This window comes from Curcuma longa, chromosome 12 (assembly GCF_044706935.1).
Source record: "Curcuma longa cultivar G26 ecotype Majalengka, Jawa Barat chromosome 12, ITB_CL_G26_1.1, whole genome shotgun sequence".
NCBI classification, from domain to species: domain Eukaryota; kingdom Viridiplantae; phylum Streptophyta; class Magnoliopsida; order Zingiberales; family Zingiberaceae; genus Curcuma; species Curcuma longa.
The window spans coordinates 2989811-3005034 of NC_133872.1; the positions used below are offsets into that span (position 1 = coordinate 2989811).

The 15224-nt window shown below is 34.9% G+C and overlaps 2 protein-coding genes, 1 non-coding gene and 1 pseudogene across 4 annotated transcripts; 2 read left to right on the forward strand and 2 right to left on the reverse strand.

Moving 5' to 3' along the window:
- The first annotated feature begins 1689 nt into the window (after positions 1-1689).
- Positions 1690-5082, forward strand: LOC141842938 (CBL-interacting protein kinase 18-like; annotated as a pseudogene).
- Positions 5083-5643: 561 nt separating this feature from the next.
- On the reverse strand, positions 5644-8985 carry LOC141843072 (uncharacterized). 2 transcript variants are annotated; one of them, XM_074731099.1, is made up of 6 exons: positions 8857-8985; positions 7076-7172; positions 6538-6719; positions 6241-6438; positions 6093-6152; positions 5644-5916 (listed from the first exon to the last, which is right to left on the reverse strand). In XM_074731099.1, exons 2-6 carry the CDS (start codon positions 7164-7166, stop codon positions 5776-5778), a joined length of 672 nt encoding a protein of 223 aa, XP_074587200.1. In that variant the 5' UTR covers positions 7167-7172; positions 8857-8985; the 3' UTR covers positions 5644-5775. The 2 variants fall into 2 exon arrangements, with proteins under 2 accessions (XP_074587200.1, XP_074587201.1); XM_074731100.1 differs by having other exon boundaries at positions 7076-7175; positions 8857-8966.
- A 1246-nt stretch (positions 8986-10231) lies between these two features.
- On the reverse strand, positions 10232-10313 carry TRNAS-UGA (transfer RNA serine (anticodon UGA)). The gene has a single exon. It is a non-coding gene; the product is annotated as a tRNA-Ser (tRNA).
- A 943-nt stretch (positions 10314-11256) lies between these two features.
- Positions 11257-14712, forward strand: LOC141843201 (protein LURP-one-related 7). Its single transcript, XM_074731242.1, has 3 exons — positions 11257-11554; positions 11948-12157; positions 14260-14712. Exons 1-3 carry the CDS (start codon positions 11339-11341, stop codon positions 14380-14382), a joined length of 549 nt encoding a protein of 182 aa, XP_074587343.1. The 5' UTR covers positions 11257-11338; the 3' UTR covers positions 14383-14712.
- The last annotated feature ends 512 nt before the right edge of the window (positions 14713-15224 follow it).

The window sequence follows — 15224 nt, forward strand, 5'->3', positions numbered from 1 at the left end:
AATGAGGCCTATAATAGAATGTGATGAAGTTATTGAATGCCTTTCTCAATAAAATCCAAATTGGTAAGATACGTTATTGTCTCCCATAACAGACCTGGCCATCTGGTAGGCTCCAATTAAAACCTAATTAAAGTTCATTTCAATTTGGATTGTCTCTGTTTGTTTTTTTTTTTTCATGATAATTAATTATACCTAAAAAATGTGGTATTTATATATTCTCGCATTATACAAACCATATTAATTGTTTTTTTCTTTATTTATATGTTTATACTATATTCTACAGTAAGACACATGTTTAATTTCTCTAATTAATGAAGTCTTTCTTGCACACTAATTAATATTTAATTCGTGAAGCAATCTCCATGCCAATTTCGTGGTATCACTCTTCAGCTAGCCGTCAATAACATGCTTTAATGTACGAAGGAGACACTAACGTAAGTGAATTGAGAAGCCCTAATTAATTTATTGTGTGTCATTATTAAACACTTAGCGATTAATTACGAACAAAAAAAAAGATTGATACTTGTTGATTATAACAAATCATTTGCTCTAATCATTAATTCAGATATACATTTTTATATTGACTTTTCAAGTCTTCCATTTAATTTCTATAAATTTAGTTTCATTATTCATGAGTTAAGTTAATTTCCACATGGTGTGCTAATTGAATGGTCAACATATTGTTTCTATATTAATTTGTATAATCCTTGAATCATATTTTACCGTAAGCATCACCATCAAGTTCATGGAGGAGGAGTTCAAGTTGCATTAGTATTTTTGGGCGGGTTAAAAGAAAATACCACTCTAAATTTATTTATAAAACCTTATTTTAAACCCCAAAAATATACTTTAGCGATAAAACACTCAGAAAATAATTAATAGAATCAAAGTTTGAATATAAATATTTGAAAGTTAACTTCTGAATATACATAAGTTGTATTTCAAATATGTCAGATAGAAAATCAAAAAATATACTTAATAAAAAAATAATTTTTATTATATTTTTTTTTGTATTTAAAAACCTCCACCTCATAAGATTCTATGCGAAGATTTGTGAATCATGTGCATGAGGATTTTAGCGTTACTCATTTTTGTCGTAGCTTAATTGGTCCCAACACATATTAATTCGTGAAAATGAAATCTATATAATTTTGAGGAGTTTAATTACATTGCGAACCTTACTTTTTGACTAAATTTTGTTTAACAGTTTAGAGGGCAAACCAACGTTATTAATTGAGATTGTGTAAGATTATATGAAGTTTAAGGGGGTAAAATGTAACTTTCCACGAAGTTCATAAGAAGTTTCATGAGAAAACGTTTCATTGGTTTTAGTATTCAATTTTGGTATTTATTGGAGTAGGTGGGAACCAGGTGCACATTGAAAAACCTTTTTCCAAAAAAAGGACGACCTTATTTGCTTTTTAAATATACCCCTCTAAAGATTGACAAATATCATAAAATGTTGTCCCGTACTTTGTATTTCTTCATGCAAAATGATAAAAATTCAAATGCGAGGTTATATTTTGAAAATGCAAATAAGTGAAGGGGGTAACAGGAAAATCCTATGGGAGTTATTTTATTTATTTTGGAAATTAATTTCGTAACAGCGCAGACTTAACAGAGAACTATAAAGATGGTGGTTTGGAGCGGTGTAGGTTTTCGATTCGACTTCGCTCTGGTTCTCAATCTCGCTCTCTTCTGCCGATCTCTTCCTTCTCGGAGCTTAAAGTCATCTTGATCGTGTAGTCAGTCGGCTCATATCATCTGCTTCGATCTTCTTGCGCTTGGAAATGTGAGATTTTATCGCAATTTCTCTGTGTTCAATGTTCATGTTTTATTTCGATATAGTAACGAAATCTGCTTTTTTTGTTTTCATGCTTCTGGTGAGATAGGATATTTCGATACTGTACAGTTTTTAAAAGCCATTTTTTTGGGTATTTTTTGCTTGTCCTGAGATTAGTTTTTAGGGGAAACTGCTAATATTTTTTCTCTTGTCCCGAAAGATGGTTTTAGGAAAATCTGCCAACATTTTTCTCTTGTCGTGAATGAAAGTTTTAGAGAAACTGCTAGATTGTAGGATCTTTGTTTTTTTTTGGACGGTAGATTGTCGGTTCTTTGATTATTGACAAAATTACGTACTCTTGTGCTACGATGTTGAGGACTAACTCTTCACTGATCTGTTTCCCTGAACCCTTAATGTTCTTCTTCTTCAAAATGAATGAAGCACTTCTTCATGTTGTGTTACGATCCTAAAGACTGCCAAAATCAATTAATCCTTCACGAATATTAAAATTGGTATAGTCTTGTTATCTCAAAAAAAAAAAAGATTTACGCATTTCAAAAGCAAATAAAAGACTATTTTGGTTCTTATATAATTTATATATATACATACATATATGTATATGACTATGAATTTTTATTAACGTTTCCTCATAAACAATCCTCTTTTTTACTGCGGATATCTTTTGGAGCCCTTGAGCAAATGCATTTTTATGTAAAAGTAGAACATCTTGGAGTGTGCCTAATTTTTTGTCAGAAGACTATGGATTTTCAAGGATTCATTCATACATTATATTCGATATCAAAGAAAATCAATTTGGGCTCAAGAGGGACTTATTTTTTGATGAAGAAAGGGAAATACCACTATTTTCATTTTTGGTCTCAACTGTGTAGGATTGATATTAAGAAATTATAAATTATTTTTATAATCTGTGTCTATAAAACGATGATGTATCTGACAGTTATATAGGCAATAGAATTGTTGTTTGCCTCACCTTACTTCCCGTCCCTGATCTTTATTTCTCTTCATCCTCTCACTCTTGGCATTTCCTCATCACTGCTAAGTGCCAACTGCTGCATTGTTTTTCTGACTGCCTCTTCTAGCCGTAGCATCCTTCATCTCAGTCCTATGGATGGGAACATAAATATTGCTGCTTCAGTTCATTCTTTTCTGAAATTTCATTGCAAGTGAAAAGATAGAAAAATAACCAATCTTCTAAAAAGCTTTGTTCGATACCAAATGGACCTATATAATTTTAAGTAGTTGCTTTGAGATGGAATTCTGTTATTTCCATAAAAAAAAACTCAAGCTTTGAATCAGTTCTTGTCAACTTAAATTGGATCAATATTTTTCCATATCAACATCTTTCTCACTGGACTTTGAGCTACCAATTCAAATATGAATATCTTATCATTTGTGGTAGTATGTTATGAGTTGCAAATTTCTCTTACTTTTTGACTTTAAACTGGCCTATTTTTTTAATTCTTTTCCTTTTGAGTTACATACTTTTTTGTTATCATTTAAGTTACAACTGCTTTGATTAAGTTATCCTTCTTTCTTTCCAAAACTCAAAGAAATTGCTTCTTCTTTTTCATTCCTTGTAGTGTCCTGCTGAAAACTGGAAGATAAATATCAGGGAATGCTGAAAGATGTGCTTGAACGCTAGGAAGTTTTCATTTAACATTCACCCCAGTATTGCTGCAGCTGGGCTTCCTTTGCTCCCCTTTGATGGTGTCATACACCAAAGGAATCAGTCAGTGCTCTATCTCCAATGGCAAGTTGGAGATAGTATTTCAAAACAGTTAGATCAGTATCTTGGGGATGACGGTTGAGATTCTGTCCTGAAATCTCATTCAACATTCTGTAATTTTGTAGTATTTCATAAAATGGAAAGAGGCAATAAAGGGAATGTGTTGATGAAGAAATATGAAGTTGGGAGATTACTAGGGAAAGGAACATTTGCCAAGGTCTACTATGCTAGGGATATTAAGACTTCTCAATGTGTTGCCATTAAGGTAATTGACAAGGATAAGGTTTTGAAAGTTGGGCTTATTGATCAAATTAAGCGGGAGATATCAGTGATGAGATTGGTGCGACATTCAAATGTCTTGGAGCTTTATGAGGTCATGGCCACCAAATCTAAGATATACATCGTCCTGGAATATGCCAAAGGCGGTGAGTTGTTTAGCAAAGTTGCCAAAGGCAGGCTCAAAGAAGATGCGGCTAGAAGATATTTTCAGCAACTGCTTATCTCTGTAGATTTCTGTCATAGCAGAGGTGTCTGTCATCGAGATCTTAAACCAGAAAACCTGTTACTGGATGAGAATGGTAAGTTAAAGATTTCAGATTTTGGGTTGAGTGCACTTGCTGAGTCAAAGAGACAAGATGGCTTACTCCACACAACATGTGGTACTCCGGCATATGTTGCTCCAGAGGTGATACGTAGAAAAGGATATGACGGAGCCAAGGCAGATATTTGGTCTTGTGGGGTGATATTGTTTGTTCTTATGGCCGGTTACCTCCCATTTCATGATTCAGACCTCATAGAGATGTATAAGAAAATTGGGAAATCAGACTATAGATGTCCTAAATGGTTCCCTTCAGATGTGAGGAGGTTGCTGGCATGCATTCTTGATCCAAATCCTGCTACGAGGATTTCAATTGAAAAGATAATGGAAAATCCTTGGTTCAGGAAGGGCCTTGATGGAGTAACTAGAAATGGCAAAGCAACACAAGAAGTCAATCGACCCAATGGCGATGAAGTTTTAAATTGCCCAAATATCAAGATGACTGAGGAGCAGGAATTGGGAAGCTCTTGAACTTAAATGCTTTCGACATCATATCTCTTTCTGCTGGATTTGACCTTTCAGGTCTGTTTGAGGAGACGACCCACAAGAGAGAAGCAAGATTCATATCAGCACAGCCAGCAGCTAACATAATCTCCAAATTGGAGGAGGTCGCGAAGTGCTTGAAGTTGAAAATACAGAAGAAAGGTCATGGATTGCTGCGAATGGAAAGAGCCAAATCAGGGAAGGGTGCTTTGGCCATTGATGCAGAGATCTTTGAGGTCACTCCATCGTTCCATTTGGTCGAGATAAAGAAGATAAATGGTGATACCTTGGAGTATCTGAATATATGGAAACAAGACATCAGACCAGCTCTGAAGGACATTATCTGGTCATGACGAGGAGACTAGTAGCAATCTTAACCATCTCGTGTCTTTCTGATAAAGCATGTTTTAGCTTTTTACTCCATCGTTTATATGTTTCCTGTCGTATTATAAGACTATGAATTCATCGAAGTTTCATCATTCAATTTTTTGCCTCATGTTTCTCTTTTTATTGCGTTTCACGGAAATTGACAAATTGTGTTAGTGCGTAAATATTTCCAGGAACTCGGGAACTTCTAGCCCCGTTTAATAGTTGTGAAATGTAGATAAAAACTAAGGTGCTACCATGTGTTTCAATCCATGTAATCCTTTGGTGTAATTGGTTAATTTTTTAAAATATAGTCTCGAATCATAGTAAGCAATAAGTGAAGTAGCACCTTAGTTAGAAACCTCAAACCAACAATATAACCTCTGCAAAAGCGAAAAAAAAATCAAGCAATCAGATACAGGATTGATGGTAAAGGGTTATTTTACAATGGTTTGGTACAATTAATGTTGTTTAGAAACCTCCAACCAACAATAATTCACCTGCCTACAGTTAATACTTAATGACGTGCCTATTTTCATTTGTAATTTTTAGCATTAAATTACAATTAAGTTTAGCATATGCACTCGGATGTAGGGCATTTTTACAAAGTTAATGCATACGTTAATATGGGGGGTTTAGTGAATAGATATTGCAAACTACAATATATGGAACATCAAAGCCCATTTGATGGCCAATTAATTACAAGATTAAGTGCATCAATATATATTTACAGGATACCAAAAGATGCAGATAATTGCTAAATAACAGCGGCAGTTGCTTGCTAAATTGTCCAATTCCTTAAGCGTTGGCAAGAAAGGATACTGCATCTTGCTGGCTTTTCTTGCATGCATGGATCGAAGTGCAGATATCAGTTTTCTCGAGGAATTTCTCGGCATTGGCTAGGATCAGCGGTCCATATTGGAAGACCAGTTTCTTGCACTGCATCAAAATTTAACGATTTAAGGAAATCACATTTAAGGGTGGGAAGAAGGTAATCCATCATTGTATAGAGAATGCATATAATCTCAATAGTGAGATCTGGAATTTATGCTTTGAATTTGACAAGGACAAGTTCAGAAGCTTCTATTGGCAAAAGCCTTGTGGAATAACTATACCTTCTGGGCAAAATTTTCCATCTTGTTGCATCCTTTCAGAAGTATCTCAATCACCTCAAGCTGATGAATTCCCACGGGTAAATGTGATTAGTATTTCACTAAAGCCTAGAAAAAGCTTCATCTGAGAATACAGTGGATTTACTACTACCTCAGTGTCAGGATCTTGAAGTTTGGAAAGAACCTCTCCAAGGACATTTTGGCAAAGTGTGCAGGCATCACCACTCTTTAGCAAACTCACTTGGGCAGTCTCGTCACAGAGGTTCACCTTGTCACAGAACTGCTCTGGGCTTACTGTTGAAACTTCCAAGAAAAACAGTGGTGCATAGTAGTCTACCAATATAACACACTGCCCAAAAATGATATCATTGAACAAATGATGAAAATTTCATCACAAATGCAATTTACAATTAAATGAAGCTACTTTCCCTGAAAGAAGGTAATGCACCTGTTGTTTGAGAGAATGCATCTTGGAACATGCTTGATGAAGTGTACTGATAATTTGAGCCTGTGTCTCATTTTCACCAAGATAGTGCATAGCCTGAGAAGCAAATTCTTCACACACAGTGCAAAACCTTTCATTCCTTATAATATGACTTTCACTTTGAATCTCATTATTCACTTGCACAACTGAAGAAGAAGAGATGAATTCAATAATCCGTGCAGAAACTTCTTATTTGGATAATTTTATGATTAAAAAACATTGTCTAAAGAGATTGAAAATTTAACGTACAGAGGTTTCTTTCCATTTAGCATGTTTGATAAAATTTGATAGTCGTTACATTATAGTTGTGATTTTAACAACTAACGGACGATTAAGTCATACAGAAAATATTTGAAGCAACTTCTAAGTTACGGATATCATATCAGACATGGACCATGGAACAACAGCATATCACATTGATTAGAATTTTCATAAATATCCTTACAAGATGTACCAAATATGTAGTGATTAAAAAGTATTTCCAATGACAATAAAAGCTCACCGAACACATCCAAACTAGCTAAACTCCTGGCATTTGCAGAGACAAAGCTGATTACCAGCATAAGAATTAAAAAGTTTAACCTTGAATCCATGGTTACCTGCTACACAAGCAAAACAATTGTTTATTTGTCGGTATCATCCAGATAGCAACTATATTATCAAATTTTGTGTACTTCCATTGACACATATCGAGATTATTCTTATCAGTTCACAACACTAATTAGCTTACATTATCTTCATAGCAATATAGAGTTGGAAAAGACAGCCTTTGAGAAGTCCTCATCCAGGATATCAGGTGATGAAATGTTCTAAAAACATATAGTAAAGGCTATTCATCATTGAGTATAGTTACGATCAACCTTCTAGTAGCCAGATGGCCTTAAATTCACCACAGTGGACAACGATAATTCAGCACTTATGTCCACCTGAGCAGCCTCAAGAATCAATTTCACCTCCAGAATTGGACGAATATGACCAGCGGCTCTTACGATGGCTTGGCAAGGAGCACATTTTGGCATTAACGGATGAGCCAATTTATGATACGGATGGTGAAGAAGAATGGATTAATCCATTCTATACAGAAGGTGGTGAGTATGATTCGGATGTTGATTCATATTTTTCTACTAATGCAAATTTCGATGATGAACAGCAGCTAGAGGATGATATGGAGCACCAAATAGCTCATCTGGAGCTAGACTTATTAACAGACTATCCGGTGCAAATGACTAATCAACCAGAAGTTCAGAGGGTTCGGGCCTCTACAGCATCATCAACCTATAATCCACCAGAGGATTCCATGATGGGACCTCCTCAATACGCTCCAGCAACAGAGAAACCTATTACAACAAATCCATATGCCAGTATGGATTATATGGAAGCAAAAATTGGGAAAATCAGAAGCGCCTACAATAACGAGCAATGGATTTTGCCTTCTGCTCAGCAAGCAATAGGTGCAATGCTAGTCTTACCACCTAATATTGGTCTTTATAATGACGTTATTTCCATGTGGGAGTCTATTACCACTAATGTGGTAGATTCAAGAATATGGACTGATAAAAGGACGAAGGTCCAATTTGTTGAAAATTTACTCGGAGAAACTGAGAAGAAAATGTTCATACAATGGAGAATGATGTTTCCTAGCCTTACAATGGCTTATTCAGTTCATAGAGTTTAGGTTATGACCTACAGAAAATAGTGGTTACAGGGATCATATATTGCCATCAAGCTTTACTTAAGACAATATCACTAGCAACACTAGACCATTTAAATCGCTTTTAACCATGTCAAGTAGAGTTTATGTTTCATATTATCAAGAAAATCCCTGAACTATCCTATCCTTTTCAAAAAGAAAATCCCAGATAAAGCGTTTTGCACACATACAAGTGTGTCGAAGAGATCTCAACAACCCAACTAGCCTCTCCACTGCAACCAGCCTAAACAGCCACTCCAGTTTCCAATTTCTCTGCATGACTAATATTCTCTTCATCAAGTCTTAGGTAAATCTCCTAAGGAACACCAGACCTCAAATTTCTAGCAGATAAAAAACAAATCCAGAAATCCATTACCTGTCTTGTTCGAAAATCAAGGTGCACAGCTAACCTAGCAAAAACCGAACTTCCCAAATCAGGTCGATTTCTCGACTAGCCACCAATTACCCATCTTTACCTCTCAAACCAAGACCCAGCACGTCCCGATAGAAAAAACAACACAGATCTCTTCAATAAACAAACAAAAAAAAAAACAAGACGGCCTTTTTCTTCAAAATAAGAACAGAAAACATACCTAAAAGGCACAATTTGGCCGGAGGAGGAAGACGTATGGGCTTTGCGCTCCTCTCCTCGAATCCTTGATGAGGGGGATTAGAGCTGACTACTCTTCCTGATGGGATCAAGTAGACGAGGATGATTAGGAGGAGAAGAAAGGGAGGTTGCGGGAATTGGCCAATGTTTCTCCACCAATTGTTGTCGCTTGGTGGGGCCGGGAAAGTAAACGTGACGGCTACGGAATAACGACACTCTTCATTGGAGTTCCATCTACCTAATAAAAGTAAACGTGCCGATAAACATTTATTAGGGTTCCCGCCGCCTATCGACGCTGGGTCCCGTCTCTTTACCACTAATAAAAGGTTAAATCTTTCGGGTAGGAATCGCAGGTGCCCGTACGACTTCAGGTACGCCTCTGGAAATCGTTAGTTGAAAAAAATAGTAACAAAACTAAAAAATAATTTTCTATGATTTTTAAAAATTTAATTGATCTGAACTTCCAATTTTAATAGACCAGCGCAGGTATATTATTTATTTAGCACATTATATAATATTTCTACAAATTTTAAAATACACTACATAACTTTTATCATTATTTTTAAAAAATTATGTAATATATTAATTTAATGAAATGCTATATTTACAATAAAATTAAGTATATATATATATATATGTAAATTTATTAAAATTAAAACTTTGCACAGATTTAGTAATTATCCACTCCTCCCTTAATTATATACGTGTACTTTACCTCAATTATAATAAACTCTTAATATTCAAAATAGCGAATTCAATTCTAATAAACATTAGACGTAATTAAACATTATATATCTATATTTATAAAAATTCTTTCAAGTGTTTGTATAAAAGAATGATATTTTTATATATATTTTTTAAAAGTAATTGTAACGGATAACATAAATGATATCCTTCTGATAAATTTATTTTACGTGAATTTTATAAAAATAATTAAACAATAAGGATAAAACAATCAGATAGAAGAATAAAAGATTCCGTTTTAAGATTTTATTTAAAAATCTTTTTTATATTTTGAAATCGTGGGATGCTTTTCAAATTATTTTGCTTTAATTTGAATTTGCACTACGGTGAAATATATTATATATTAATGTAAAAAATAAAGCATGGGGCCGCTGGAGGAAAATCTGAACTTTTGTAATAATTTGAATTAGCAGGACTCTATGGTACATTATAATTGAAGAGTTCAGGGTCCCACAAAAAGGTTCAACAGCGTCATGACAGCTGGATTGATGTAAAGAGTCAAAAAATGGCAGCCGGACAACGTGCACGGCACAGGTTAAAGATTTTTGGGTCCCGCAGTAAGATCCCCCAATAACATGACTGCTTGATCGATTTTGGAGAAGAGAATCAAAAAACGTCGACAGCAGGGTTCGAACCTGCGCGGGCAAAGCCCAACAGATTTCAAGTCTGTCTCCTTAACCACTCGGACATATCGACCGCGTTGTATGATCAACGAAAAAATTAATAAATAATCTATCTATAACATATCAAAAAATTTAAAATAATATGTTACAAATCTTAATAATGTTTACGTGTACATTTTATTTTATCAAAGTATCTATATTCAAAAGTCTTGATCAGGCCTCCAGTTATGGTGGAACGGTAAGATACTTATGTAATCAATTAAGTATTATAATTCTTAACTATGGTACATTGTGAATTAATTTTCTTCCGTGGGAAAGACAATCCTAGAATGCTGGTTATAAAATGATGAACCATTTGTACTTCTTGACTTAGCATGATAATCGATGAAAAATTTATGTGAAATCAAGTCAGTCACGTTTAGTAGGATTTAATTTTGATAAGAAAAATACTATTAGTACACTTTATGTAATCCATTTTGTTTAGTTCCTTCCTTTCCTCCTATCAACAAAGGTATAATTATATATATATATTATTAGATAATATGTCATTAATGAAGATGTAATTTTTTTATCAATTCTAATAGGATTTAATAATTTTGATAAGAAAAATAGATCTTTTATATATTACGTGAACATTTAAGTACATTTGTGCCACATTCCCTCCTAGTTTGTTAACTTTTTTTCTTATTTAATTTCCAATTTTTATAAATTACACTTTTCTCCTAATCTTTGACAAACATAAACACACCATTTGATTTACAAGATAAAAAAAATTAATAAATCCTAGTGAATCTCATGGACTCAATCCGATCGATTTAATCTCACGGAAATTTTCCACCGACCACTAGATAAATCGGTTGATTCACAAGATAAAATCTACGAGAAGTGGAGAACGCGTAATTCCTTGAATGTAATTTATTAAAATCGGAGGGTGCGAAAAAACAATTAGCAAATCCTGGAGGAAGTTTCCAGTGGTCAAGGCAAATACTTCTACTACTCGACGAAGTTTGCAAAAGGTTGATCGCCGTCTTCCTCGACCCATCCGCCGGCGTTAGGTTATTAGCTTTGTCGCTTTACCTTTTCGCTCTATCGATCTCCATGGACATGGAGGCCTCTGGTGTTCCGGTGCTTGGAGTTGGACAAATCCCGATTGATTACATGCTCCGCAAGTCTCTCATCGGCCACGGCCTCACGGTCCACGACGCGCAGGGTAACGTCGTCTTTCGGATCGGCCCTTCGTCCTCGTCGGCTCGCCGCACCAAAATCCTCTTTGATTCAGTCGGAAATCCCTTGGTCACCGTCTTATATCACAACGTTAGTTCTTCTTCCATCTTCCCTTTTTATTAAAACTTGCAAATGTTTGTTTTCGCCAAATTGGCGGTTATGATCTACTTGTGGATTAGGCTTTTTATTTTTAACATTAAATCAGTTTGATCGGCTTTAAAAATCAAAGAATGAATTGGTCAATACATTGTCTAGGTTATCCATAGTCGAGTAGACGTGTTGGTAATTAGAAGTTAAACCTGCAAATTGCGATCTGAACTCACAGTTTCATGTTTTACTGGGGAAGTTATTTTGATATGGTTGGTGCTGATGTGGTGGCAAACTATAGCTTTGGTAATTGTGAATTGGGGATGCCATGCTTCTTTGTTGTAAGTCTTTACTGTATTTTGAAGATTCACACTTTTCCTTATTAACATCTTGTAGGATGAGTGGCGATGTTTCAGAGGGAACAGCCAGGAACTCGAGGACTTGATCTTCACAGTCCACAAGATTTTCTATTCTCCATCTAACACCGAGCTAGATGTTCTCTTATCAAGTGCAAATTCTTCTGACCAAAAAACAGGCTTTAGGCTGAAGGGCAATCCTTTTAGAAGAGCATGCACCATCATAGGGGGGAACTCAATTGTGGCACAGGTAATCCTTTGTTTTTCTTCCCCTCCTCATCTCTTGGATTTTGAGTGCTTCCGGAATATCATAACAGGTTTCCAGTTGGCTATACTTTTTTTTTTTTTTTTAAATGAGTAGGCTTAGGCTATAATATTCACTGGATTATTACAAACATCAGAGTTCCATGACAATAAATTCAACTGTGGCCTAAAACTTAGCTTGATTATGAGCAAGAACACTGCCCAACCTTCTTAGATGAATAAAGTTCTAATCTGCTTGACAACGTCAACAAGAAACCGAGGAACTTCAGTTCCCTTTAATAGGTTAAAAATTTGTTGGTTCCCATTGACCACACCAAGGATCCCTTTTTTTGATGCGATGCAATATTACATTTTCTGTGTTTAAGCATTGTAGGAGACACGTATGGGCATCAAAATGTTGGTTGTGAAGATTTATTGAACTTGTTTTCAGTTGCTGAGTTGGAGATTTCCTTTGTTGTGACTATGGTTTTCAGGTGGGACTATATTCCATTATCTTTTGACATTATTCATACAACAACATGACAAATTCATGATATTCACAATGGCACTTGGTGCAAAAGTGTGTTCTTGCATAGTGCTTATCTACAGAAAAGGTGTGCTCATTGATGCAATCATACGTGCATATATACTTGATGCTAAGTCAAATCACATCACACAAAAATCAATCATTACAATCCTTCATAGTTCACTAATGAATTTGCTAATTGTACACTGTTCAAAGACTGGCCCAGTAGCAACATCAGAGAAATCAGATAAACTTGACGCATTGCCAAGTTATTGGGCAAAAGCATAAACAAATAGGGTAGGGAGGTTTTGCTTGGATGCAATATATAGGTTCTGTTAATCAATCTAATTTGACTGACATTGTAATGATGGTTTTGTTAGTTCCTTTGGACATTTAATGAAATGAAAATGTTTTCTTATCATAGTTAAATTCCTACATGAATGTTTAGTTGATGTAAGAATCAAGGTTATGTGAAAAGGAGATTTTGGTTCTAGAATAATTGGCTGTTGTTAGATGTTTTTCCTATGCAAATAATATGAATTTGGAAATGAATCAAAATCAGATTACCATAGATAGTTGAAATTTTATCATTCATGTCTTGTTAATGTTGCAATTGCATCATGTTTAGTGTGCTACATGCTGATGGGAAGCTCAGCTCTTTTTGCTTTTTCAATTCAGAGGGTTTTGCCTTGTTGTTGATACTAAAAGAAGGAAATCCTATCGAGAAAGGTTAGTGTGCTACATGCTGATGGGAAGCTCAGCTCTTTTTGCTTTTCAATTCAGAGGGTTTTGCCTTGTTGTTGATACTACAAGAAGGAAATCCTATTGAGAAAGGAAAGTCCAGGGCAGCAATTTATGTGTCTTGCTTTCCATGACTTAGTTGATCTCTAATGAACCATAGTGAATTTGTTTCTGTTAGGAAAAATGCTGATACAGTATCCTTATATGAAAAATGTAAAACAATGTTGTTTCACAAAACCACTTTCTCATCACTGAAACTAGTTTGCCTTGATTGAAAGATAGATGAATGGTATTAATAAGAAATTAGATTGATATATGGCTAATTAAACTACAAATAACAATATCAAATTTTGAATTACTGTTATAATTAGACTGAAATCCTACTTCTAGTAGTTTTCATATAGGATAATTTGGAATAAGTGGCTATTGTATATCTATTATCTAATTGTTCCATAATAACATTGTAAATCTTGGCCGACATATGCTTCTTGACTGGTTACTTGGCTATGCTGGCTTTCACGAGTATTAAGAAATTGTATTTGTATTGTCTTCCATATTTTTCCCATATCAAATTATCAGGGTTAGCTTTAGTAATCAAGTTCTTAATTCCCACCAAGGTGACTTCAGATTCGGTAGGGCATTTCCTTAAAATACTCCCCGAATGATGGCTCTGTACTAGATTTCACTTGGCTAGCTTCTTTGAATTTTTTTTTTCTGGTTTTTGCTAGGTATATGCTTAGTTTCTGATTGGGATGGATAAACTACAATTTATAAGCTATTGAGTAATTGAAGCTCTTATTCTGGAAGGTAACTGTAGAATTGTATTTTCTTTTGTGATGCAGACAAGTCTCTTGTACAAACTCAGGAAGATAATTTACTCAAGGAATAAATTTCGACTGACTGTTTATCCGGGAAATGATTGTGTTCTAGCCATTGCTATGCTTATGGCATTTTTTTGGCGTTAACAAGCGAACAGTGAAGTAGAAATCAACTCATACACCAGTACAGATTAACATCCTTATTATTCCAACCAATAACTTAAATTCTTCATAGAGGGCATTCCTTTTACAGCACCCTAGAGCAGCTTGCCTTCCCATTTTGTCGCAAAGCGCATTGATCAGAAGCTCAAGGATAACTTTTGTAAGAAATTGATCAATAAGAATGTGAATTCTATTGAGACTCCTTTGCGAAGATCTCTATAGAGGATGGTTATGTATTATAGTTTTCTTTTCCTTTTCTACATATTATAATTTGTGTCTTGTATTATTCTTCTGTCATATTTCTTGCATTACATATTGAATCAATGTTTGTGATGAATTCTATTTGAAGGCAGCTTCGCGTGAATGCAAGATCCGATTGATGCTTGGTTGTGTAGCTATACCTATTTCTCTAATTGCTTCGACTTATCGTGTGCCACTCCCAGTGCATAAATACAAACCTTGCCCAGATCCATTCCTTCGAAAGGTTCAAAAGGAACTTTGGAATTCTACCTTGTGACAATTGGCAGTTAGCAGAGCAATTAGGTACAATTGAATTGACAGATATACCTCTGTTTACGCTTTTAAGCTTGGAAAAAACAGTATAATTGCTGACTTGACTTATACTATGAATTGGGCTGATCGAACATACAAGTGCTTACTATGGTTGGACTTAAACAGCTAAATTTGATCCCGTTTGATCAAATCAAGTATCAGTTGATAAGTATCCAAATAATTGGACGAGATAATCTTTAAAATGTGTGGCCTTATTTTGTTTTATTATGAACTGTATTGCCATGCAGTAGCAGCTGAGAAAATAATGAGAAATG

Bases quoted from the DNA above. Each gene is read 5' to 3' on its own strand.
- LOC141843072 (XM_074731099.1), bottom strand. From the start codon at position 7,166: ATGGATTCAAGGTTAAACTTTTTAATTCTTATGCTGGTAATCAGCTTT. The intron at 6,720-7,075 runs GTGAGCTTTTAT...CTTCTTCTTCAG, and splicing joins AGCTAGTTTGGATGTGTTCG to TTGTGCAAGTGAATAATGAG. The intron at 6,153-6,240 runs GTAGTAGTAAAT...GGAATTCATCAG, and splicing joins TTCAAGATCCTGACACTGAG to CTTGAGGTGATTGAGATACT.
- LOC141843201 (XM_074731242.1), top strand. From the start codon at position 11,339: ATGGACATGGAGGCCTCTGGTGTTCCGGTGCTTGGAGTTGGACAAATC. The intron at 11,555-11,947 runs GTTAGTTCTTCT...AACATCTTGTAG, and splicing joins TCACCGTCTTATATCACAAC to GATGAGTGGCGATGTTTCAG. The intron at 12,158-14,259 runs GTAATCCTTTGT...TTTGTGATGCAG, and splicing joins GGAACTCAATTGTGGCACAG to ACAAGTCTCTTGTACAAACT.